Source organism: Solanum dulcamara, chromosome 8 (assembly GCF_947179165.1).
Source record: "Solanum dulcamara chromosome 8, daSolDulc1.2, whole genome shotgun sequence".
Taxonomy (NCBI): Eukaryota; Viridiplantae; Streptophyta; class Magnoliopsida; order Solanales; family Solanaceae; genus Solanum; species Solanum dulcamara.
Window position 1 is genome coordinate 8,274,833 of NC_077244.1, and position 25,910 is coordinate 8,300,742.

Below are 25,910 nucleotides of genomic sequence, written 5' to 3' on the forward strand. Positions count from 1 at the left end.
TATTTAAAAGAAGTTTGGACAACCATTTATGACAACATTCAGTTGAGACCATTCACTTGGGTTCAATTATGAAATTATAAAGGACTATCAAGTTCACCAACACTATCATCATGCTCACATTCCAATCACAATCATGCATTCACAAATTCAAGGCTCTAGACTCAATCCTTTGCATATACATTCAATATCCATCATCATGTTGTTAGAGTTTATGAAATAGGTAGTTCAAATCATTTGTTCAAGAAACTAGTTCGAGGAAAAGCATTAATTTCTCAATAATTAGTAAAACATATTAATTTTAAGAAATAAGTTCCCAAGAAACACAATCATGGGGACTCAATCCAATCACTATCAATCAATCACAATCATGGGCACATAGAGGAACAAAGTCCATGTTTTAGCTCAACCTTACATACCTGAAAGTTAGAGGGAACGCTTGAAACTTGAAGGGATTGCTCGAAGACCTTGGACCCTAACTTTCTTTCCTTTCTCCAATCTCATATCTCAAGAAAGTACAAGTGTGAATGAAAGAAAAAATTATTGGGTATGATAAGGGACTGATTTTTAGTCGTTAAACGTGTAGGGTTCAGTCGAAAAAAGGTAGGAAAAGACCGAAATGCCCTTCATTAAAATTAGGCGGGAACTCTTTATGGAAATCCACCATGGCTCGTGAAGCTCACCACAGTCCGTAGTGATGCCTGTGGTCCTGGACTTGGTTCTTGCTAGGGGGTTAATCTTCACGAGGGCCACCACGATCCATGATGGCCACCACGGGCTTGAAGGCTCTCTGAAGTCACCCTATCCCAAAGTTCTGAGGGTCAAGTTTCACGAACCCTTTACACGGTCCATGGAAGCCAATACAGATCGTGAACATCGACTTTGGTCCTTGCATGCTTTAGGGTCCTGGGGTAAGGATCACAAACGGTTTTACTACCCGTGGATTGCACCACTCTCCATAGAGCTCTGGTGCAAGTCTCTAGTTCATTCAGAGTTAGTTTAGGCTAAGGACTTCGGGTGTGTTACATGATGTCTCTAAAGTTACCATAGATTAAATTCTTCTTGAGCTTCAGTAATGGTGATGTATCATCTCTATAAACACACTCACAACAATCGTTGTTCTGATACCATGTAAACTTTTAACTATCTAATCTACCATTGATGAATGAGAAACAACTGAGAGAAAGGAAACTAAAAGAAGAGAAGATAGATTTATTAATGTGCTGATTGTACTTGATCACACACTGTACATGCTCATTACGTAGAGAGCAATATCTTGTGCTCTAAGAAAGCTCACTGAACAGTGTGAGCTAACTAACAGAATTTTGTTATAACTGGACAACTAACTCTATGAACTAACCAACTAACTCTGTTAACTAACAATCTAATAACAACTTCTCAACAGCTAGGCATCAATTAGCAACTATCATGAAAAAAATCATCCATTTCTGAAATACCATTATTATAAGTTGGAGCATTTACGGCTTTGCAAAATCACATTCAGGTGAGTAAAAATCCCAAAATTGAATTTGCCGTGAAGGATATATTTTAATACGTCCTTGGAAGGAGGTGTGTTGTGAAATGGGGGCTTGGAGCACATACTCCGAGCTCACTATTTCTGCATATCCCTCCAGGCAGGATTATTCCCGCAAGAGTGGGATGGGTCCCGCCAGAGTGGGGCAGTCGCGACTTAAATAATAAAAAACCCAGAAACAGTCTTTTTGGCAAAATGAGTTTCTAAAACTTCAAGAGGCCACCTAGGGTAAATTCTACCAATTTTCCACGAATTTTCATGCTTAAGGTAAAGATTTTACTCCCTTAATTCATACGTTGATTCCTAAAACCTAGAAAGTATGGTTGGTAGTCATTGGGGGAGGGTTGAATTGGAAACTAATGGTGGAAAATAGCCATAGGGTGAGGTTACTATCATGGGCTTAGCCTAGGGTGTAAATTGTACTATATTTCATGATAGTTACGCCATTGTGTTGATCCTTTTATATGTACTTACTATTTTCTAGACTAAAAACGAGAAGAAAAAATCCGAAAAGGGAAGAATCTTGCATTGTAAGGTTGTTGAAGCTTGAAATTGAGGTAGGTGCTGGTGTAGTTTACTATATGTGTTTCATATACTTGTTAGTTTGGAGGAGCTAGTTGCAATTCTTGATCATAATGTCCTGAATCTGAGGACTAAGGAGATCAATATGGTTAAAGTGCAATGGAAACTTTGTTCAATAGAGGAAGATACTTGGGAGACTAAGAAAGTAATGCAAGTCAAGTATCCTCAACTATTCGAAGAAACAGGTACTACTCTATCTTTACTTTAGCCTTGTTTTCCAAGTTAGTCAGTAGGGGACGAATGATGGGTAAATTGGTATTTATTGTAACAACCTATCCCCGTCGTTAGAATAGGACAATGGGAAAGGATTTTTGGGCCAGAAAACTTCGGGTAGTAACTTCGAAAAAATTTAGCCTAAGCTAGACTTGGACGAATTTTGAGTCAGGTAAAGTCTATAGTGGTCATGTGAATGATGGGGGTCAAATCTCTAATTTTATTGTATAGGATGATAACCAAGATGATACGGAACATTTACGGCTTTGCAGAATCATATTTGAATGAGTAAAAGTCCCGGAATTGAATTTGGCGTGAAGGGCATATTTTAATACGTCCTTGAAAGGGGGTGTGTTGTGAAATGGAGGCTTGGAGCACAAAATCCGAGCTCACTATTTTTGTATATCCCACCAGAAAGGCATGGTCCCACAAAAGTGGGGCAGTCGACACTTAATTCGTGAAAACCCCATAAACGGTCTTTTCTGCAAAATTAGTTTCTAAAACTTCAAGAGGCAGCCTAGGGCAAATTCTACCAATTTCCCATAGATTTTCATGCTTAAGGTAAGGATTTTACTCCCTAAACTCATACTTTGATTCCAAGAACCTAGAAAGTATGGTTGGTAGTCTTTGGGGGAGGGTTTGAACTGGAAACTAATGGTGAAAAATTGCCCTAGGGTAAGGTTAGCATCATGGGTTTGGCCAAGGGTGTGAATTGTACTATATTTCATGATAGTTAAGTCATTGTGTTGATCGTTTATATATATTTACTATTTTCTAGACCAAAAACGAGAAGAACGAACCCAGAAAGGGAAGGCTCTGGCATTATAAAGTTGTTGAAGCTTGAAATTGAGGTAGTTGATGGTCTAGTTTCTCATATGTGATTCATATACTTGTTAAATTGCTTCATGATATACTAGATTATGTGTGAAATGCTCACTTGCTGGCCTGTTTTTGTGATGAACCTGTTCATGGTGATATAAATTCTGTAAATACTGAATGTATTTGTGATTGTAGACAAATACAATCTTCATCCCATACTAATACAGTAAACGAGAATGTCAAGTGTTTAGATGATGTTGTTATTTTCTTCCATCAAATGGTTAGGATGAAGCCTCTTCCTCATGTTGTATGCTTTGCTAAATTATTTAAAACTATAATAAATATGAAGCATTACTCTCCTGTTATTTCTCTTTTTCGAGAAATGCAGAAAATGGGTATCCCAATTAGCGGATTCATTTTGGCTAGTGTGATTAACAGCTATTGCCTGATGCATCGTGCTGATTGTAGGTTTTCGATGTTACCCATTTACCTCAAGAAGGGTATTCCGTTTAATACAGTTACCTTTAACACCCTAATAAGGGGAATCTTTGTTGAAAATAAGGTCAAAGATGTTGTTGAATTGTTCAAAAAGTTGGTAAGAGAGAATAGTTGTGAGCCCAACCAAGTCACATATGGAACCGTAATGAATGGGCTCAGCAAAAGGGGGCATACTCAGAAGACTTTAAGTTTGCTACGGTTAATGGAACAGGGGAACACTAAGCCCAACATATTTAACTACAACATCGTCATAGATGCCCTTTGCAAAGATGAGAACTTAGATGCTGCTATCGGCTTTATGAACGAGATGAAGCAGAAAGACATTCCTCCAGACATAGTCATGTATAATTCATTGATTGATGGTTTGTGTAAGCTTGGTCAGTGGGATAAGATTAGGACTTTGTTCTCTGATATGGCCTTGAACCTTAATATTTATCCAGATGTGCGCACCTTCAACATAGTGATACATGGACTATGTAAAGAAGGGAAAGTTGCAGATGCCGAGGAAGTAATGAAACTCATGGTGGGAAAAGGTGTAGAGCCCAATATAATCACCTACAATGCGATAATAGATGGATATTGTTTGCGTGGTCAACTTGATGGAGTAAGGAGAATTTTTTATAACGTGATAGATAAGAACATTGAGTCTGACAATATTAACTATAACATACTAATAAATGGATATTGTAAGAAAAAGAAACTGATCGAGGCCATGCTATTGATTTGTGAAATTTCTCAAAAGGGATCAAAGCCTGATGTTGTTACCTACAATACTATCTTGCAAGGTTTGTTTGAAGTTGAAAGAATTGGCGATGCAGAAAAAATTTATGCCGAGATGCTATCTACGGGCACCATACCTGGTATATCCACACATAACACTTTGCTCAATCGTTATTTTAAATATGAGCTTGTTGAAGAAGCTATGTCACTCTTTAAAAAGTTGGAAAGAAAGAGAAGATACTAGTATTGCAATTTACAATGTTGTTATTAATGGATTGAGCAAAAATAGTAAACTCAGAGAAGCTTATGCTGATTTTGAGAAACTTTATTTCATTGGATTGCTTCCGGATGTGAGAACATACAATGCAATGATAAATGGATTTTGTCTTGAAGGGTTGTTTGATGAAGCTAAAGATATTCTAAAAAAAATGGAAGATAATGGTTGCTTTCCAGACAATGTCACTTACAATGTTATTGTGCAAGGATTTCTCAGGTGCAACAGAATTAGTGAAATGGCCATTTTCATGAAGGAAATGGCCGAATAGACCAAAAAATGCAGGAAGGTACAGCAATTGTGTAGTGTTCATTGTCCCTCAGGCTGCTTAGTGCAAGTTTAATGCATCCTGGCATGATCCATTGGACACCAAAAATAGCACGAAACATAGTCCATATCTATTTACTGAAGGTGCAGTGAAGCAGTGGATGATTTACTGATTCATTGGCACTTTCACACAAAAAGCATTTGCTGCACAGAACAAGATAGGGGAGTAGCGATCCAAGTGAAACATGTCGCCCTCAGGGGTGCAATTGTCTTCCAAACTGTTCTCCATGGCAAGTCCTTCTGAAAGCTTCCCATATTCCCCAAAAGATAACATACTTCGACAATAAACTTGGGTCTTTCTGAAATTTCCACCACAGTGAGTCAGAGACCTGATCATTGAGAGAGAGCCTCCAATTTCAGCAGCAATTCATTCACATCTTCAAATTCCCAATCAACTCCAAAGAGTTAAAAAACACCAACGAAAAATGAGAGTTGCAGTGGTCTATTTCCCTCGGATGGAAAACATTAGACAAATGATCAGTAGCCAAAGAACAAGTTTAAACTTGCAGCTCTATCCCCACATTAGTCATAACTCATAATAGCTACTAACCTTAATAGCGCCTTTACTAGCAAATAATGGCAGTTTTTATGTCATTTGGTAAGAATTTAATGCACTTCTTTTGACAAATACTAAAAAACGTAGTGCTTTCTAATGGAATTATGACACATCTTCCAGTGGAACATAAACAATAAGAAAATACTAATGAAATTCTGAGTTCAAGAGCAAGTTAATTATTTCACCCTTAAAGGAAGGCCCAAAAGAGAATTAAGTAATAAAAGCTTTAGATACGAACTTAGTATCAGAAAGGACACAGCAAATCATAAGATAACTTACATGACAAGTCATCTGCAGAATTCATACTGAAAAATCAGAACTCTTTTAGAAACTAAAGTGTAACGTAATCTTCTTTAACTTACACAGTAATAATAGTGGAAGAAATGAAAATACGTCCCAATATAACTAGGTATGCATTAGTTTCATCGGAAGGTCATTGCATACCTTACAGTGACTACAGAGCATAGTGCAATATTTCATCTGTGATTATGCAATGTTCTACTGCGTCCATCTCACTAATTAAGTGAAGTTACCAACAGTATAACACAATGTTAAAGTATAAGATTAGACACAACAGTTTTTCTGCATATTCTTAAAATAACATGTAGGGATACAGTAAAAATTTAATCTAAAATATAGAAATAAAGAATTACAATAGAGAATTGCATAAAAAATTCTACATCTTCAAAAGAAATCCCTTCCCTCCATGAACATTAGTTGAAAATGGCTATAGTCAAAGGACAATTTTTATAAGTCCAGGCCAGTTAGGTACTGTTTTTATTCTTGAGCTGTACATACCCTTACTTTGGTAATAGAATTCTTTATTTACCAAAAGAAAAAAAAAGAAAAAGTTACACTTTTATTGTTCTAAAAATTCAATTCCCAAAAGATCATCCAGTACTTTTAGTTCATACATAAAGCTCCTAAAATTATATCTTAATATAATTCAAATATTGTGTTGACCATCCATATTTGCATATATTCATACTATATGGTTCATTGAAAAAAAAGATAGGTCGAACTTGTCAAAAAGATTGTTTCCATTACATTTTTAGGTACAGGCAATTGTTATTGATTCCCAAAATGATAGTACATGAAGAAAACTAATACCACTCACAATGATATCCCTAGACTTCAAAAGAGTACCCCTAAAGGAACCACCATTATTTATCTGATTTTCAAAAAATAGAAGAGTGGAAAAACAACTAAAATATCAAAAGTGATGTACCTCCACAATAAGAATCTTGAAAGCTCAAGCAACACTCTGACTGCAATTGTTTCAGCTACTGCAAATGCATTGAATGTCGTCTCTTTTGCAGGGGTAAGAAGGAAATTGTATAATAGTGGCAGTTTAGGCAAACAAACCAAGTGAAAGAAATGTTCACTGGTTTTTTTCCGAGCTAAGCTCTGGTATCATATCGAGGACGGAAGGATTCACCCTTATAACATTTAACAAAAACTCAGTTGTAGTTGCATCAAATGAGAAGTCCCTTTCGGCCATTTCCTTCATGAAAATTGCCATTTCACTAATTTTGTTGCACCTGAGAAATCCTTGCACAATAACATTGTAAGTGACATTGTCTGGAAAGCAACCATTGTCTTCCATTTTTTTTAGAATATCTTTAGCTTCATCAAACAACCCTTCAAGACAAAATCCATTTATCATTACATTGTATGTTCTCACATCCGGAAGCAATCCAATGAAATAAAGTTTCTCAAAAACAGCATAAGCTTCTCTGAGTTTACTATTTTTGCTCAATCCATTAATAACAACATTGTAAATTGCAATACTAGTATCTTCTCTCTTTCTTTCCAACTTTTTAAAGAGTGACATAGCTTCTTCAACAAGCCCATACTTAAAATAACCATTGAGCAAAGTGTTATGTGTGGATATACTAGGTATGGTGCCCGTAGATAGCATCTCGGCATAAATTTTTTCCGCATCGCCAATTCTTCCAACTTCAAACAAACCTTGCAAGATAGTATTGTAGGTAACAACATTAGGCTTTGATCCCTTTTGAGAAATTTCACAAAACAATAGCATGGCCTCGACCAGTTTCTTTTTCTTACAATATCCATTTATTAGTATGTTATAGCTAATATTGTCAGGCTCAATGTTCTTATCTATCATGATATCAAAAATTCTCCTTACTCCATCAAGTTGACCACGCAAACAATATCCATCTATTATCGCATTGTACGTGATTATATTGGGCTCTACACCTTTTCCCACCATGAGTTTCATTACTTCCTCGGCATCTGCAACTTTCCCTTCTTTACATAGTCCATGTATCACTATGTTGAAGGTGCGCACATCTGGATAAATATTAAGGTTCAAGGCCATATCAGAGAATAAAGTCCTAATCTTATCCCACTGACCAAGCTTACACAAACCATCAATCAATGAATTATATGTGACTATGTCTGGAGGAATGCCTTTCTGTTTCATCTCGTTCAAAAGGCTGATAGCAGCATCTAAGTTCCCATCTTTGCAAAGGGCATCTATGACGATGTTGTAGTTAAATATGTCGGGCTTAGTGTTCCCCTGTTCCATTAACCGTAGCAAACTTAAAGTCTTCTGAGTATGCCCCCTTTTGCTGAGCCCATTCATTACGGTTGCATATGTGACTTGGTTGGGCTCACAAATCTTCTCTCTCACTACCTTTTTGAACAATTCTACAGCATCTTTGACCTTACTTTCAGCAAAGATTCCCCTTATTAGTGTGGTAAAGGTGACGGTATCAAATGGAATACCCTTCTTGAGGTAAATGGGTAACACCGAAAACCCACAATCAGCACGATGCATCAGGCAATAGCTGTTAATCACGATATTCAAAATGAAATCACTAATTGGGATACCCAATTTCTGCATTTCTCGAAAAAGAGAAATGACAGGAGAGTAATGCTTCATGTTTATTATAGTTTTAAATAATTTAGCGAAGCATACAACAGGAGGAAGAGGCTTCATCCTAACCATTTGATGGAAGACAATAACAGCATCATCTAAACACTTGACATTCTCGTTTACTGTATTAGTATGGGATGAAGAATAAGGTCTAACAACTGTAAATGCCGAACCAGAAATGGAATTAGTAAAGAAAGAGAGAAAAGGGATACCATTGGAGCAGTAACTCAAAGGAATTCTCTTCATCTTCGATGGGCACTTCTCACTCTGAATCTGTACCCTAATTTTGCACAACTTTTGTATAGAGGGGTTTTCTTAAAGTATGTTTTTATTAGATATAAAAAGAAGAAATACACATGTATTGGATTGTTGTGAATACATAGTTTTGAATTCCAGTATTGAATATATATAAAAATAATAATTATTGACAGTATCTCCCTAAAAATAAATTTTGCAATGCGCAAATCTAAATTAATTGAGTTTTAATGATAACATCTAAATACACATTATTATCGTTACTTACATATGTTTGGTGTTTTGAATTTTAAGAAAAGTTTCAAAAATATATGAAATAGTTCTTTTTAAAAAAAATATTACGTTCAAATTTTTAAAAAATTGACAATCTATTTTTCACGCAAATTGTTTCATTGGTCTGAATCTTTTTATTTTGATTAGAGACTTTTTATAAAAATGTAAGTGCTGATGTGAAAAATTTAAAATCTCTAATGTTAGAAATCTCTTAATTTCTTTAAAGACATTTTTTTATATTAAAATAAAATGAATGCAGTTGATTGAAAGTTGCAAAATATTCAAAAAGTATGATTTAACACATCAAATCAAAATAAAGAATTTTAAAAAAAAGAACTCATTTCTATTTATAGTTCTACATTTCATTTGCCCTTTCTTCACTAATTATTCTTGAATAGCACCTGCGTCGATCGAGATTTCTCAATTGTGAATGTATCGAAATCATGAATAGTAAAAAGAAAGTTATAACCTCCTCTTGACAAAATGTCAAGAAATCCACAATTGACAAGTTTTATGTCGAAATGATTTTATATTCAGAACAAAAATAGTACATACAAAATTATAGATTTAAGGCCAAACACATACACGATCTCCTTAATTTGTTCCTAAATTTTATTTTGGCACTTCAATTCAATTTTGTTCCATTTCAACCCTCCAATTCTATTTTTCATGTATATTTAAATAAATAAAAAATTACCCAATATAATTGTGCAGCTCATGTTAGATAAACATTAAATGGTAAAGAAAAACATTAAGCAACTTACGTAAATAGCTATACTTGTAGTGTTGTTGAATTTGAATATCTATAAATATGTTATTTATAAAAAATGATTATAATTTATATCTACTATTTTTTGTATATTTGTTTATTTATTTATATATACAGTAATACAGTCATAAATATACTGCAACAAATAAGGTAAAAATCTGATATTATTATTTACTTCCTAAAAACTCAACTTTCCATTATTAAATTCACAATTACTAATTACTTATTGAAAGACATGTACCACTAGAATCTTAACAGATTAACTAAAAAATTGAGATACATCGCTTCTTCTATTTTGTCTATGTTGTTCTTCTTCGGGAGCCATAATTTGTGTTGTATTTGTTTAATGTTTAATATATTAATACACTCATGGCTATGAATATGACAAACTACCATGTATAACCTTTCATTCCAACTAAAAATCTCTTATCAACTTTTACCCATTTTATTTTAAACTTGTTGTCGTTTTGTTCCTCTATTTCAAAAGGATGAAACGACGAGTATATTTCAAAGATGACGTTTCCATCTATAACTTAGTTAGAAATTTAAACATAAACATAATGAGGAACCAATTAGTAAGGGCAATGACTAAATAAGATACTCAATATAATTTTCAATTCAACTTAAATTTTCTTGTCAGACTTTTACTCATCTTAATACAAACAAATGCCACAATTTAAACACATTACTCTTAAGAATACAACAATACAGTGTATATATGTATAGTCTGGATATTAAACAAAAGTTTGATACATTTGGACAACCATATAATAGAAATAAATAGAATAGAACATACCACAAAATAGTATCCAATTGTATTTAAGAAATACTAGCATATATGAATACTTTGAATTCAAATGGATGCAGTATTTATATAAGTATGATTGTTTAAAATATCAGTGTTGGGGGGATATATGAAAACTTTGAATTCTAATGAAGACAATATTTCTTCAATGAAACCTTATAAAAAAATAGATGAACCATGTAGTTGTATACACGTGTAATCTACAAAAAGACGAGGACAAAAATTGAAATTGAAGGATACCTGATAAAGCTGAAATCGTGCAAAAGAAAATCATGATTAAGATGGAAATATGGGGGGGAAACAATGAAACAAGGATATTGCAAGAGAAAACCTTGAAGATGGTAAAAAATTGGGAAGTGCATTGATTAGGAGTGCATTCATTATTTAGCTATTAAGTATTTGTTTAATTATGTATACAATTTAAAAAATAATTATTAAAAATATAATTAACTTTGTTATTTAATATTTAATTGTATCTATATTATATAAAAAAAGATAAACTATAACTATTTATATTAAATATATATTGATGTTTGATATATTTGAGAAGGCTATAAAGTTATCAAGTACAGACACAACTTCCAAAGCATTCATATAAGCAAATGAATCACTCAAAGGAGAGAAATATTACAAGACCCTTCATCGTTATTGTAACACCCCTCAAAATTTTCCCTAAGATTCGGGCCTTCTTTGTATACGTGTGGGGCCCATCGCATTTATTTCGAAGTATGTGCTTGAGTTAAGATGAGTCCCTGAGGAATTTAAGAGCGTTGGAGGTGATGTGGGGTCATTGAGGACCCCTAGGACCGAGCTAAGCCCAAAAGATCCGTCGTGGCTAAGTTTAGGACGAGTTCATGTAAGGGTCGACTTTTAACGACCCTATCTTTTGAAAGACGTCAATCTGGGTGGACCACGACCTATCAAATTAAAGGTCGTCGAGTCTTCTTTCCAACGCCACCAAGAACGTAAATTTTGGAGTTCGGAGTCAAAAGATATGACGATCCTAAGATGAACTAGCACGATAGGAATTTCATTTTGGCCTGGGTTGCAACTGCTGGGGAAATGGCCTTGGCGCTGTAAGGGCGCGACGCGCCACTATCGCGCCAGAAACATGCCTCAGTAGTTTGGCCCTTGGCGCGACGCGCCACTAAAAGTTGTGCAGGGTTTTTAGGACAAATTCCCAGAATTCAGAACAATGGGCTTGGCGCTGTAAGGGTGCGACGCGCCACTATCGCGCCAAGGGCGTTTTGGCCTAATTTTCAGAATTTGGAGGAAGGGCAATTTGGGAATTTTCCCAAATTATATATACACAAGCCTTGTACATTTTGGGACCATTTTCTTCAGCCCCCACTCTCTCTCTAAAAAGCCCTAGGAGCTTCTCTCTCTCTCTCTTCTTCATCTTCTCCATTTCCAACAAAAAGAGTCCAAGAGCTTCAAGATTTGAGTCCCCCATTGAAGACCCAACATCAAGGTTTCTTCAAAGTCTTCAAACAAGGCATGTAAGGCTAACCAAAACATGGGTTGAGTTCACCCATGTGCCCTATTCTTGTTTTGAGGTTAGATATTCATGGGAATGGAGTTTCTTGGTATGGTACATATTTGAATGAGTTTTGTTCCCATCTTATTTGATTATTTATGTGTCAATGTTGTTGAGCTAAGAGGTTACTAAAATGAACCCTTATGTGAGTATGAGATGATGAAGAAATGAGTTGCTAAATATGTTTTATTGATCTTCTAAATTATGTAGATTTGATAAAGGATGTTATTTTTCTTAAACATGTTGCTTAATATGAAAGGTCAAATTTAGAGTCTTGAAATTGTGATGAGCCTCAAATGTTTCTCAAACGGATGGAGGTAATGATTGGTCATATCTAGATGATGTTATATATGTGCATTTAAAACCTCTTTTGAAGATATGATTGAGATTTGATTGTGATAGAGTTGATGAGTTGACAAGGTTGTAATGAGACTTGTCGATATGATTTGATTGAGTTGATTGGATTGAGTCTTATGAGCATTGAGTCTTGGGAGGAGTATTGAGCACCGAATTGGGCAAGAGTATAGTCCATACTCGAACCCAATAACTGCGTCGCCAAACGTAGGGGGGATGGAACCGTTAAAGTCGGATGCTTCCCCGAGAGATTTGTCCTGACATTATAGGACTTCAACGGTTCAATCCCCTCCTACGTTTGGCGACGTAGTTATTGGGTTCGAGTATGGACTTTACTCTTACCCAATTCGGTGCTCGATACTCCTCCCAAGACTCAATGCTCATAAAACTCCATCCAATCGACACAATCAAATCATACCGATAAGTCTCATTTAAACCTTGTCAACTCAATCCACTCTAGCACAATCAATCATCTCTAAATCATATCTTCCAAGAGAATTTTAATGGCACATTTATAGCAACATGTACACATAACCAATCATTTCCTCTATCCATTAAATCAATCTTTGAAACTCATCACAACTCTAAGGCTTTAAATCAACAATTCAAGATAAGCATCATTTTTGAGAAAATAGCATCCTTTATCATAATACACATAGCTAAGAAAATCAATAAAACATATTTAACAACCCATCTTCATCAACTCCTACTCACATAAAGACTCTTCTTTGGAAGTTCTTGACTAAACCTCATCAACATAGCAAGAATCACTCTAATAGACAACAAAACTCATTTGAACACAACCCTAGCAAAAAACTCCATTTCTATAAGCATTTATTCTCAAAATGAAGGTATAGGGCACATGGGTGGACTCAACCCATGTTTTTAGTTAGCCTTACATACCTTAGAATAAACTCTTGAAGAAAACCTTGATGTTGGGTCTTCAATGGAGAACTCAAATCTTGAAGCTCTTGGAACTCTTCTTGTTGGAAATGGAGAAGAAGAAGAAGAAGAAGAAAGAGAGAGAGGAACTCCTAGGGCTTTTTTGAGAGAGAGAGAGAGCTGAAAATATGAGATCAAAATGGACTAGGGTAATACTTATATAATTTGGGTAAGTTCCCAAATTACCCCTCCACAAAAGTTCTGAAAATAGGCTAAAAAATGCACCTGGCGCGATAGTGGCGCGTCGCGCCATTGCAGCGCCAGGCCAATTACGCCTAAAAACCTGCACATCTGCTAGTGGCGCGTCGCGCCCTTATAGCGCCAATGCCATATTGTTCTCTGGGTTCTGGAAATTTGGCCTGAAAACCCTGCACACCTCGTAGTAGCGCGCCGCGCTAGGGGCAAACTACTGAGGCGTGTTCCTAGTGCGATAGTGGCGCGTCGCGCCACTGCGGCACCAAGCCCAGATTTCCAGCAATTGCAACCCAGGCCTGAAAATCCCTGCTGTGCTAGTTCGTCTGAGGATCGTCATATCTTTCGACTCCGAACTCCAAAAATTACATTCTTGGTGGTGTTGGAAAGAAGACTCGACGACCTTTAATTTGATAGGTCGTGGACCACCCATATTATCGTCTTTCAAAAGATAGGGTCATTAGAAGTCGACCCCATACACGAACTCATCCTAACTTAGCCACGACAAACCTTTTTGGACTTAGCTCGGTCCTAGGGGTCCTCTGTGACCCCACATCACCTCCAACACTCTTCAATTTCTCAGGGACTCGTCTTAACTCAAGCATATCCTTCGAGATGAATACGATTGACCCTACACGTGTACAAGGAAGGTCCGAATTTTAGGGAGAAATTTTGAGGGGTGTTACATTATCTCTCCCTTGGGATCATTCGTCCTCGAATGACAAGCAACCAAGAATGGACTCGGGGTATAAATCACAATCAAAATTTTAGTCATTCAACCAATCAAATTCTCAAACAATTATCAATCAAAACTCAAAATGCTCAAATGAATTCAAGTCAAGGAAATGGACATTACCTTGAACATTCTCCTCGGTAGGCACGAATAGATGTGGATATTTAGATTTCATGGCTTCCTCCGCTTCCCATGTGGCTTCCTCAACAATTTGGTTCCTCCACAGGACTTTGACTGAGGCGATCTCTTTGTTCCTTAGTTTGCGAGTTTGGCGATCAAGAATTTGGATCGGAACCTCCTCATAAGACAAGCTATCCTTAATTCAAATGCTATCAATAGGGACTACCAACGAGGGATCGCCCAAGCACCTTTTCAACATCGAAACGTGGAACATCGGATGAATAGAGGATAGCTCTGAGGGTAACTCTAACTCATAGGCAATACTCCCAATCCACCTCGAAATCTGGTAAGGACCAATATATCGAGGACTGAGCTTCCTCTTCCTTCCAAACCTCATGACACCCTTCATGGGTGACACTTTCAAATACACCCAATCATCCACCTCAAACTCTAAGTCTCTCCTCCTCACATCAGTGTAAGATTTTTTGCGGCTTTGGGCTGTCTTTAGCCTATCTTGAATAACTCTTACCTTCCCCATGACTTGGTGAACAAAATCAGGCCCAATCAACTCAACTTCACCAACTTCAAACCACCCAATGGGTGATCTACACCTCCTCCCATACAAGGCTTCATAAGGAGCCATTTGAATGCTTGCATGATAGCTATTGTTATATGCAAACTCTATGAGAGGTAAGTGATCATCCCAATTTCCCTTGAAGTCAAGCACACATGCCCTCAACATATCTTCTAATGTCTGGATGGTGCGCTTTGCTTGGACATCTTTCTGGGGGTGGAAAGTCGTACTCAAGTTCACCTTAGAACCTAGTCCCTTCTAAAAGGATTTCCAAAATTGGGAAGTGAATTGAGCTCCTCTGACTGAGATGATAGACAAGGGAACCCTATGCAGTCTGACAATCTCTTGAATGTATACCTTTGCATAATCTTCTACGGTGTCAGTAGTCTTAACCGCCAAGAAGTGAGCTGATTTCGTCATCCTATCCACAATCACCCAAATCGAATCGTGTTACTTTCGGGATTTTGGCAAACCAGTGATAAAGTCCATGTTGATCATCTCCCACTTCCATTCCAGAATTTCTATGTTTTGGGCTAAACCACATGGCCTTTGATGCTCAACTTTCACCTGTTGGCAATTCGGGCACTTGGAAACGAATTCCGCAATATCTCTCTTCATCCCACTCCACCAATAGATTTCCCTCAAGTCATGGCACATTTTTGTAGAACTCGGATGAATAGAGTATCTAGAGCTATGTGCTTCGGCCATAATCCTTTCTCGAACATCATCAACATCAGGTACACATAATCTATTTTGGTACCTCAACACACCATCTCCCCCTTTGGTAAAGACCATTACCTCTTGTTTGTGAACAACTCCCTTTAATTTGAGAAGGATGGGATCTCGGTCTTATTTCTCCTTTACCTCCGCCACAAGTGAGGATGTAGACCCATCTTGAACAGTAACTCCGCCTTCATTGTTCTCCTCTAGACAAACTCCCAATCGGGCTAATCTATGCACCTCCTTTGCCAATTCCCTCCTTCCCTCCTTTACATGGGCAGTGCTACCCATAGACAACCTGCTAAGAGCATCAGCAACAACATTAGCTTTACCTGGATGGTAGAGGATGCTCATATCGTAGTCCTTGAGTAGCTCGAGCCATCTCTTTTGCCTCAGGTTGAGTTCCTTCTGGCTGAAGACGTATTGTAAGCTCTTGTGATCGGTGAATACATTAACATGCACTCCATACAAGTAGTGGCGCCAAATTTTAAGCGTAAATACCACAGCTGCCAGTTCAAGGTCATGAGTTGGGTAATTCCTCTCATGAACCTTAAGCTGTCTTGAAGCATAGGCTATCACCTTCCCCTTTTGCATCAACACACAACCCAAACCAATTATGGATACATCACAGTAGACCACAAAGCCCTCTGTTCCATCGGGCAAGGTCAGGACAGGAGCAGTGGTTAGCTTGGTCTTCAATTTCCTGAAACTCTCCTCACAAGCATCGGACCATTGGAACTTAGCCTTTTTTTGGGTCAGCTCCGTCAATGGTGATGATATAGATGAGAATCCATCTATAAACCTTCGATAATAGCCGGCCAAACCCAAGAAGCTTCTTATCTCTGTCGGGGATGTGGGCTTGGGCCAATTCTTCACCACTTCAATCTTCTGAGTGTCAACCTGAATACCATCTCCAGATATAATGTGGCCTAGGAATTCCACTGATGCAAGCCAAAATTCACATTTGGAGAACTTTGCATACAATACCTGGTCCCTCAAAGTTTGTAAAATGACTCTAAGATGATAAGCGTGCTCCTCTTCATTCTTGGAGTAGACTAGAATATCATCTATGAATACAATCACAAACATATCAAGATATGGTTTAAACACTAGGTTCATGAGATCCATGAAAGCTACGGGGGCATTTGTCAATCCAAAGGACATGACCAAAAATTCAAAGTGGCCATAACGAGTCTGAAAAGTAGTCTTCAGAATATCACATTCCCTCACCTTCAACTGATGGTAGCCGGATCTCAAGTCTATCTTTGAGAAACATGTGGCACCCTGAAGTTGATCAAATAAATCATCTATTCTGGGGAGAGGGTATTTGTTCTTTATGGTGACCTTGTTCAGCTGCCTGTAGTCAATACACATTCTAAGGGACCCATCTTTCTTCCGCACAAATAGGATGAGAGCACCCCGTGGTGAGACACTCGGCCTAATGAATCCCTTATCTAACAATTCCTTCAACTTATCCTTCAACTCAGCCGGAGCCATTCTATATGGAGGGATTGAGATAGGCTGGGTATCGGGAAGAACATCAATCCCGAAGTCGATCTCCCTATCAGGAGGGACTCCAGGTAGATCTTCAGGAAAGACATCCGGAAACTTGTTGACAATCGAAACCGACTCAAGGAATGGAGACTCAATACTGTTATCTTTCATCCGGACCAGGTGATAAATGCACCCTTTTGAGATTAGCTTCCTGCCCTAAGGTAGTAAATAAACTTACCCTTAGGCACAACAGGACTACCCTTCCACTCTATGACAGCCTCATTCGAGAATTTGAACTTAACAATCCGAGTCCTACAATCAATAGAGGCATAACAGACATAAAGCCAGTCCATGCCAAGGATCACATCGAAATCAACCATGTCCAACTCAACCAAGTCAGCCAAGGTATCCTTGTGATGAATTGACACAGTGCAATCTCTATAGACTCTCTCAGCCAAGACAGAATCACCGACCGGAGTAGCTACACTGAAAGGCTCAAGAAGGCATTCAGGAATTTTATTGAATTTACCAGCCACGTAAGGAGTCACAAAAGATAGGGTGGCACCCAGATCCATCAATACATAACAATCAAGAAAAAGGACTCAAATCATACCCATCATGACATTTGGAGAGTTCTCTTGATATTGGCGACTACCCATGGCATACAAACGGTTTGTACCTCCACCGGTGCCTGAAATAGTGCCCCTATGATTGCCTCTGGCCGGTGGTGCAGTGGTAGAATATTTGGCCCTGTCTCCCCATGCTAGACACTCTCTCTGAAAATGGTTTATTTGGCCACAGTTATAACAACCGGCCCTCCCCGCTCTGCACTCTCCCAAGTGGAGCTTACCACACTTGACGCATGGTGGCTTCCCTTGCAAACCTTGACCTATACTAGCTTGGGGTTAAGAACCCTGGGGTCTAAAATTCTGGCGACTCTATCCTTGCCGGTCATACCTGTTCTGTGGCATAGGTGCACTTGCGGTAGATGAGGTATAATTGGGAGGCCTCTTCTGGAAGAAGGACCTGTTGCCCTTGTTTTGCCTCTGTTTATTCTCATGCCCAGCTGATCTTGCCTTCTTGCTTAGATGCTCCTCTCTATCTTTTCTCTTCTCATCCTCCACCTGTTGAGCATACACCATTAGTCTCAAAATATCCATGTCCGAGATCAACAATGTTGCTTTGCACTTTTTCTTTACATGCCTCCCTAATCCAGAGACAAACTTCCTCATCTTTGATCGCATATCTAGGATCATTTCTGGAGCATACCTGGATAGCTGGATGAACTTCAGGCCATACTCCTTAACTGTCATACCCTCCTGTTTCAGATTCACAAATTCCTCCACTTTCGCTTCCCTCAATTCTCGGGGAAAGAAGTGGTCAAGAAAGGCTCCCTCAAATTCATCCCACTTAGCCGATTCAGCATCCTCACCCCTACCTTACTCCCATTGGTTATACCAGATGTTTGCCACATCCTTGAGTTGATAAGACACCAACTCAACCCCCTCAATTTCTGTAGCATGCATAGCTTTCAGAATTTTCCACATCTCATCAATAAAATTTTAGGGGTCTTCATCAATTTTCAAACCCGTGAATGCCGGCGGATTCATTCTCAGAAAGTCTCTAATTCTAGTGGTAGCAGACGGCTCTTGGTAATTAGAGCTAAGAGTCGGCGAACTCTGGTTACCATTTCAGGCAGCCATTAATTGCGTGAGTATTACAATCGCCCCACAAAATTCTGCCTCTGATGTGGGCGCAGGTGGAGTATTAGGCACTTGAGGTGCCTCCGCATATCTCGCAGGTCGGCCTCTAGCCCTTGTTGGGCGTACCTCTGACTGGGGCATCTCTGCATTTTCGGCATTTCTCTGGCTGGCAGTACGTTTTGGAGGCATTATCTGTAACGTATAAATGCATGAATTAGAAGGGAAGTTTCATAGAGTTTAACTCCATCGCACGAATTCAGAGTATGAAAGAGGGGAAACAATTTCTAATGTCCTATAGCCTCCTGCTTATAAGTGTGGTGCACAACACACCCATAAGCAAGACTCTATTAGACACGGCTTCATAGACTCCCTAGAACACTTGAACTCTACGCTCTGATACCATGTTTGTCATGACCCGGGAGGGTACCCTAGGCGTGGCCGGCACTCAAAGGCCATTTCTGACCGCCGAGCGAACCACCTGGTCCAGTCACACATTCATTCGATCACATTCTCTTAGCGGAAAACTCAATTAATGATATACTGTTCATGAATTAGGGCCAAAGGCCAAACAACCATCAACTCGACAAGAAATTTTAAAAGGGCTACCTAAAAGAACAATTCCACATTTCTACACTCTGGTCTATGAAGCCTCTATCTACAATCTAGAAGGTTCCCATGACAAGCCCATGGCTACCAATCATTAAACAAAGTAAATAACATCAAAACTATACAAGAAGGGCTTAACATCCTCCGGAACTAGGAGGGTTCACCGCTAGCTGGAAGTGAGTATGGATCTTCAATGGAGCGTCGGTTGATGATCTCTGGTACCTGTCTCTGCATCATGAAATGATGCAGGCCAAATAGCGTCAGTACGTGGAATGTACTGGTATGTAAAATAGCCGGAGGAAACAAATATCAAGAAAGCATCAATATCGACTCAGGATCTCAACTCATATATATATATATATACCTAGCAACTCACTCAAGTGTCCTAAGTCTAAACGAGAATACGGTTTAGACGGGACCAAACACATACCATTCAACTCAATCCGACTCAGAGTACTATCAAGACTTATGTGGGAGTTTCTCTTATCCGACAACCATCACTTATGAGCCAGTGACAGTACAACAAGCCGACATTGTTGCCGCGTCCGTTCATGCTTTGCTAGGGCATGAACGAGTCAACCAATCATGGATCCAATCCAACCAAGTCTTATAATGTCAGGACAAAGCTTTTGGGAAACATCCGACTTCAATGGTTTAATCCACTCATACGTTTGGCGACGTAGTTATTGGGTTCGAGTATGGACTTTACTCTTACCCAATTCGGTGCTCGATACTCCTCCTAAGACTCAATGCTCATAAAACTCCATCCAATCGACTCAATCAAATCATACCGACAAGTCTCATTTAAACCTTGTCAACTCAATCCACTCTAGCACAATCAATCATCTCTAAATCATATCTTCCAAGAGAATTTTAAAGGCACGTTTATAGCAACAAGTACACATAACCAATCATTTCTTCTATCCATTAAATCAATATTTGAAACTCATCACAACTCTAAGGCTTTAAATCAACAATTCAAGATAAGCATCATTTTTGAGAAAATAACATCCTTTATCATTATACACATGGCTAAGAAAATTAATAAAACATATTTAACAACCCATCTTCATCAACTCATACTCACATAAAGACTCTTCTTTGGAAGTTCTTGACTAAACCTCATCAACATAGCAAGAATCACTCTAATAGACAACAAAACTCATTTGAACACAACCCTAGCAAAAAACTCCATTTCTATAAGCATTTATTCTCAAAAAGAAGGTATAGGGCACATGGGTGGACTCAACCCATGTTTTTAGTTAGCCTTACATACCTTAGAATAAACTCTTGAAGAAAACCTTGATGTTGGGTCTTCAATGGAGAACTCAAATCTTGAAGATCTTGGAACTCTTCTTGTTGGAAATGGAGAAGAAGAAGAAGAGAGAGAGAGGAACTCCTAGGGCTTTTTTGAGAGAGAGAGAGAGCTGAAAATATGAGCTCAAAATGGACTAGGGTAATACATATATAATTTGGGTAAGTTCCCAAATTACCCCTCCTCAAAAGTTCTGAAAATAGGCTAAAAAATACACCTGGCGTGATAGTGACGCATCGCGCCATTGCAGCACCAGGATAATTACGCCTAAACACCTGCACATCTGCTAGTGGCGCACCGCACTAAGGACCAAACTACTGAGGCCCATTCTTGGCGCGATAGTGGCGCGTCGCGCCCTTACAGCGCCAAGGCCATATTTTTTTCTGGGTTCTGGAAATTTGGCCCGAAAACCTTACACACCTCATAGTGGCGCCTCGCGCGAGGGGCCAAACTACTGAGGTGCCAAGCCCAGTTTTCCAGCAATTACAACCCAGGCCTAAAAATCCCTGCTGTGCTAGTTCGTCTGAGGATCGTCATATCTTTCGACTTTAAACTCTAAAAATTACATTCTTGGTGGCGTTGAAAAGAAGACTCGACGACCTTTAATTTGATGGGTCGTAGGCCACCCAGATTTTCATCTTTCAAAATATAGGGTCATTAGAATTCGACCCCATACACGAACTCATCCTAACTTAGCCACGACGAACCTTTTTGGACTTAGCTCGGTCCTAGGGGTCCTCTGTGACCCCACATTACCTCCAACACTCTTCAATTTCTGAGGGACTCATTTTAACTCAAGTACATCCTTCGAGATAAATACGATTGACCCTACATGTGTACAAGGAAGGTACAAATTGTAGAGAGAAATTTTGAGGGGTGTTACAATAACAAAATCTTCATCACCAAATCTCTTGTAATAAACACAAGGATCTGAACTATGTCTATTATATCCAAGGCTTATAATGAAGGAATCAAATCTCTTATACCAATACCTCGGCGCCTGTTTGAGACCATATAGAGATTTGTTCAACTTGCAAATCAAGTTCTCTTTTTCCTGTTCTTCAAAACCTTCTGGTTGGAGCATATGAATTTATTCCTCAAGTTCTCCATGAAGAAATGCAGTTTTGACATCTAACTGTTCCAAGTACAAAACAAATGTAGCACACATCGCTAGGACCACTCGAATTGTTGTGAGTCAAACCACCAGAGAAAATATCTCATTGAAGTCTATACCTTCTTTCTGAGCGAATTCTTTCACCACCAATCTTGCACGATACTTCTCCATTTGATTATTACCATTGCGTTTGATCTTGTAGACCCATTTGTTTCCAATGGCCTTCCTTCCTTTTGGTAATTGAACAAGATCCCATGTTTTAGTTTTATGAAGAGCTTCAATTTCTTCTTGCATTGCTGCCATCCACAGAGATGATTTTTGGCTTTTCATAGCCTCGTGAAAGGTTAAAGGCTCACCATCTTCTGTTAATAGACAGTATGCCACATTGCTCTCTATAGAATAATCTAAGTGCCAAGCTGGGTTTTTTCTCTCCCTAGTTGACCGTCGAACTTCTGGAGTTTCGATCTCAGCTTGTTCTTGTTCTCCGTGCTCTGGTGCTACTTCAGAAGAAACTGAAACTTCTTTTTCAATTCCAACTGTAGTAGTCTCTGATTTTTCTTTTAAAGTGCTACCTTCTTTTATTTGTATCTTATTCAACAAATACAACATCCCTACTGATTATCACCTTATGGGCAGTGGAATTCCACAAGCGATACCCCTTGACTCCATTAGTATACCCTAAGAAAATGCATTCCCTGGATTTTGGATCCAACTTCAATTTTTCTTGAGTGTTGTACATAACATAAACAGGACTTCCAAATATATATAAGCGAGAATAATCAGACGGTTTTCCTGTACACATCTCCATTGGCGTTTTCAGATCAATTGCGATTGATGGTGACAGATTGATCACATAATAGGCGGTTTTGACTGCTTTTGCCGAAAATGGTTTTTCCAACCCTGCAGTTGCCAACATAGCTCTTGTTCATTCCAACAAGGTTCTATTAATCCATTTTGCTACTCCATTTTGTTGTGGAGTATATGCCATTGTGAACTATCGTTTAATACCTTTTTATTTACAGAAGTTATTAAATTCATCACCAATGTATTCTCCTCCATTATCTATCCTCAAACACTTGATCTTTTTCTCAGATTCAAGTTCCACCCGCGCTTTGAATTCTTTGAAAACTAAAAAAACATCTGTCTTCCTCTTGATTAGATACACCCAACTTTTCCTAGAGTAATTGTCAATGAATGACATGAAATATTTTGCTCCTCTTAGGGACTCCACCGGTGCTTGCCAGACATCAGAGTGGACTAGATCTAATATTTCCTTGTTTTTAGCAGAGGAACTGCTAAACTTCAGTCTACTTTGCTTACTGGTAACACAATGTTCACAAAAGGGTAGTGAAACCTTTTTGAGTCCTGGAAAATGCTTTTGCTCAATAAGAATCTTCAAACCTCATTCCGACATATGGCCAAGTTTACGATGCCACATCATCATTAATTCTTCAAATGAACTTGCTGATGCGGTTGATGCTTCTCCTTCTTGGTATGTTTCACCTTTAAGCACATATAGATTTGCATCAAGTTTTTCTGCTTTCATAACTACAAGCGCTCCTTTGGATATTTTCATGACTCCACCTTGAGACTTATATGAACATCCATTATCATCCAGTTGTCCTAAAGATAATAGATTCTTCTTCAAGTCTTTTACATATCGTACCTCCTGGAAGGTGCGTACCGTGCCATCATACATCTTTATTTTGATAGACCCAATACCAATAACATCCAAAGCATGATCATTTCCCATAAACACAGATCCTCTTGAGATATGATTATATTGATGGAACCATTCTCTCCGGGAAGTCATGTGCCATGTTGCTCATGTGTCCATGATCCAGACATCAGCAAAACATTTTTTGCCTTCATTATTTGATATTGCCTCACTACATAAAATATCGTCATCATCCGAGGTACATGCAACATTCCCTTGAGCATTTAATGGCTTAGGGTGTTCACTCTTTTTTTGAACCGACAATCTTTCTTGAAGTGTCCTTTCTTGCCATAGTTGTAGCATTTGATAATCTTCTTACTTCTTGATTAAGATCTGCCATGATTGTGACTCCCACTGGGGCCACATTCCGTTGGTCTTCCTCTCACCATCATCAAAGCTTCAGCTTGCTGCGAACTTGCTTGTCTGTCTTCCTTATTTTTGCGTCGATTTTCTTCTTCCAAAAGGGCGACTGCAATTTCATCAAAAACTAGACTATCTGTATTATTCGTCAGGTTGATGATAAGTTGATCATACGAGTCAGGCAGACTTTGAAGTAGAAGCTCCGCATGTTCAGTCCCCTCTATTTTGTAACCCATTGTTGTAAGTTGCGAAAACAGAGTATTCAAAGTATTGATGTGTTTAGTAACTGATATGAACTCTGCCATTCAAAGAGTATACAATCTTTTTTTAAGAAGATTTTATTATGCAAAGACTTGGCCTCATATAACCCCATAAGAGTATCCCATATTTCCTTCGCCGTCTATTTTTCAGCCACATTAGACAATACTTGATCAGCTAGTGTCAAGTGTAGATCAGCAACTGCGTTGCTGTCTATGTCATTCCACTTGTTGTCATTAGTAAAATCTGTGGGTATGCCTTCAATTGCAGCTAAACAATTGTCCTTTCTCAATATTACTTTTATTTTTATTTTCCATAATGAGAAATTAGTCCTTGTGAATTTTTCAACGTCAAAATTTATTGTACTCGATATTGTTATTTGCTTTACACCCTTTTAGATTATTTCTGAATATTTTTGTGAACAATCGTGACAGACTGTACCGTCACCAAGATTTACTATTCATATGAATAGTATTATTCACTAAATTTTACTATTCACAAAAATTTACTATTTACGGATAGTATCTTCCCATAAAACAGACAGAATAATCGAGGGCTCTGATACCACTGTTGGGGTGAGAAAGCGCCACAACTAAAGTTTGATATGACAATTAATATGAAAATAAATTAGATACGAGAATTTTATGTGAAAACCCCTCTAACTGATAGAATGGAAAAACCACGGGGTAGAAAGATCTCCCTATTAAAATATGGAGTACACTGCTCTCAAATAAAAGGAGAAAACAACAATTAATACTTCTCTCTTGTAAAAGGAACAACTACTAAAGAAGACACTCAAGACTACAAAATTTATCTTGGTGTATAGCTCTCTTTGTATTCTTACTCTCTCTTTCTGGGATGGGTTAAATGAGGGCAAGAGGCCCTCTATTTATAGGAGAATGAGAACGCATAAAAGAACTTTACGCGTTTTCAAAACGCTCAAAAATGAGGCTGCTTGGCACAATTTTTCAATAAATTGCTGCGCCAGCCTATTACAGTTCTTTTCCTCCGTTCTTACTTTTTCCTTTTCAACAATTGCTGCGCCAACTTTTTTTTTCTTTTTTTTTTTACAATTGTTGAATACTTTCTGCTGTAGCCTTTTTTGACCCTTTGTTTTTCTTTTCATTTTCTTCCTACCAAACACATTCCTAATGTTGGACCATATCTGCCAAATCAGATATTCTCACATGGCGAACTATACGTTGCACTTTCAAGAGGGATTTCCATGTCAACAACTAGAGTGTTGATTACGATAGAGTATCCCAAATGAATGAAAGGAACATACACCTGTAATATCATCTATAAGGAAGTTTTAGGTTTAGGTGAAATATGTTTCATTACATGATTATACAACATAAAGGCAACATAAGTTTAAACAATTTTCAGTTTTAACTAAACTAAAGATGATCATTTGTATAGGTATATACGATATGAAATTATCTTGATAATGAAAAACATGTCAAGATTCAATGATCAACATGGACAATTCAACTATTTTTTACTATATTCATTCATCTATACTTTTTAAAGCACATTTATTAGGAAAAATAAAGTATGGGGTTGAGCATACACCACAGTGAGTAAGCAACCTGATCATTGAGAGAGAGAGAGAGCCTCCAATTTCAGTAGCAATTCATTTACAAA

General features: G+C 38.0%; 2 protein-coding genes across 4 annotated transcripts; one reads left to right on the top strand and one right to left on the bottom strand.

Annotated features, from left to right (window-relative positions):
* Nucleotides 1-3,788: 3,788 nt before the first annotated feature.
* Nucleotides 3,789-4,908, top strand: LOC129899776 (pentatricopeptide repeat-containing protein At1g62670, mitochondrial-like). The gene is made up of 2 exons (XM_055974796.1): nucleotides 3,789-4,503; nucleotides 4,592-4,908. Exons 1-2 carry the CDS (start codon nucleotides 3,789-3,791, stop codon nucleotides 4,906-4,908), a joined length of 1,032 nt encoding a protein of 343 aa, XP_055830771.1.
* LOC129898974 (putative pentatricopeptide repeat-containing protein At1g12700, mitochondrial) lies at nucleotides 4,601-8,766 on the bottom strand. Of its 3 annotated transcripts, XM_055973709.1 has the most exons (4): nucleotides 8,638-8,766; nucleotides 8,495-8,547; nucleotides 6,749-8,336; nucleotides 4,601-5,293 (listed from the first exon to the last, which is right to left on the bottom strand). In XM_055973709.1, the coding sequence occupies exons 2-3, from the start codon at nucleotides 8,521-8,523 to the stop codon at nucleotides 6,902-6,904; spliced, it is 1,464 nt and encodes a 487-aa protein (XP_055829684.1). In that variant the 5' UTR covers nucleotides 8,524-8,547; nucleotides 8,638-8,766; the 3' UTR covers nucleotides 4,601-5,293; nucleotides 6,749-6,901. The 3 variants fall into 3 exon arrangements, with proteins under 3 accessions (XP_055829684.1, XP_055829683.1, XP_055829685.1); XM_055973708.1 differs by having other exon boundaries at nucleotides 8,495-8,766; XM_055973710.1 differs by lacking the exon at nucleotides 8,495-8,547 and having other exon boundaries at nucleotides 8,638-8,765.
* Between the last annotated feature and the right edge of the window lie 17,144 nt (nucleotides 8,767-25,910).

Bases quoted from the DNA above. Each gene is read 5' to 3' on its own strand.
- LOC129898974 (XM_055973709.1), bottom strand. From the start codon at position 8,523: ATGATGCTGTTATTGTCTTCCATCAAATG. The intron at 8,337-8,494 runs GTTAGGATGAAG...CGTGATTAACAG, and splicing joins TTATTGTCTTCCATCAAATG to CTATTGCCTGATGCATCGTG.
- LOC129899776 (XM_055974796.1), top strand. From the start codon at position 3,789: ATGAATGGGCTCAGCAAAAGGGGGCATACTCAGAAGACTTTAAGTTTG. The intron at 4,504-4,591 runs GTATATCCACAC...AAAGTTGGAAAG, and splicing joins ATCTACGGGCACCATACCTG to AAAGAGAAGATACTAGTATT.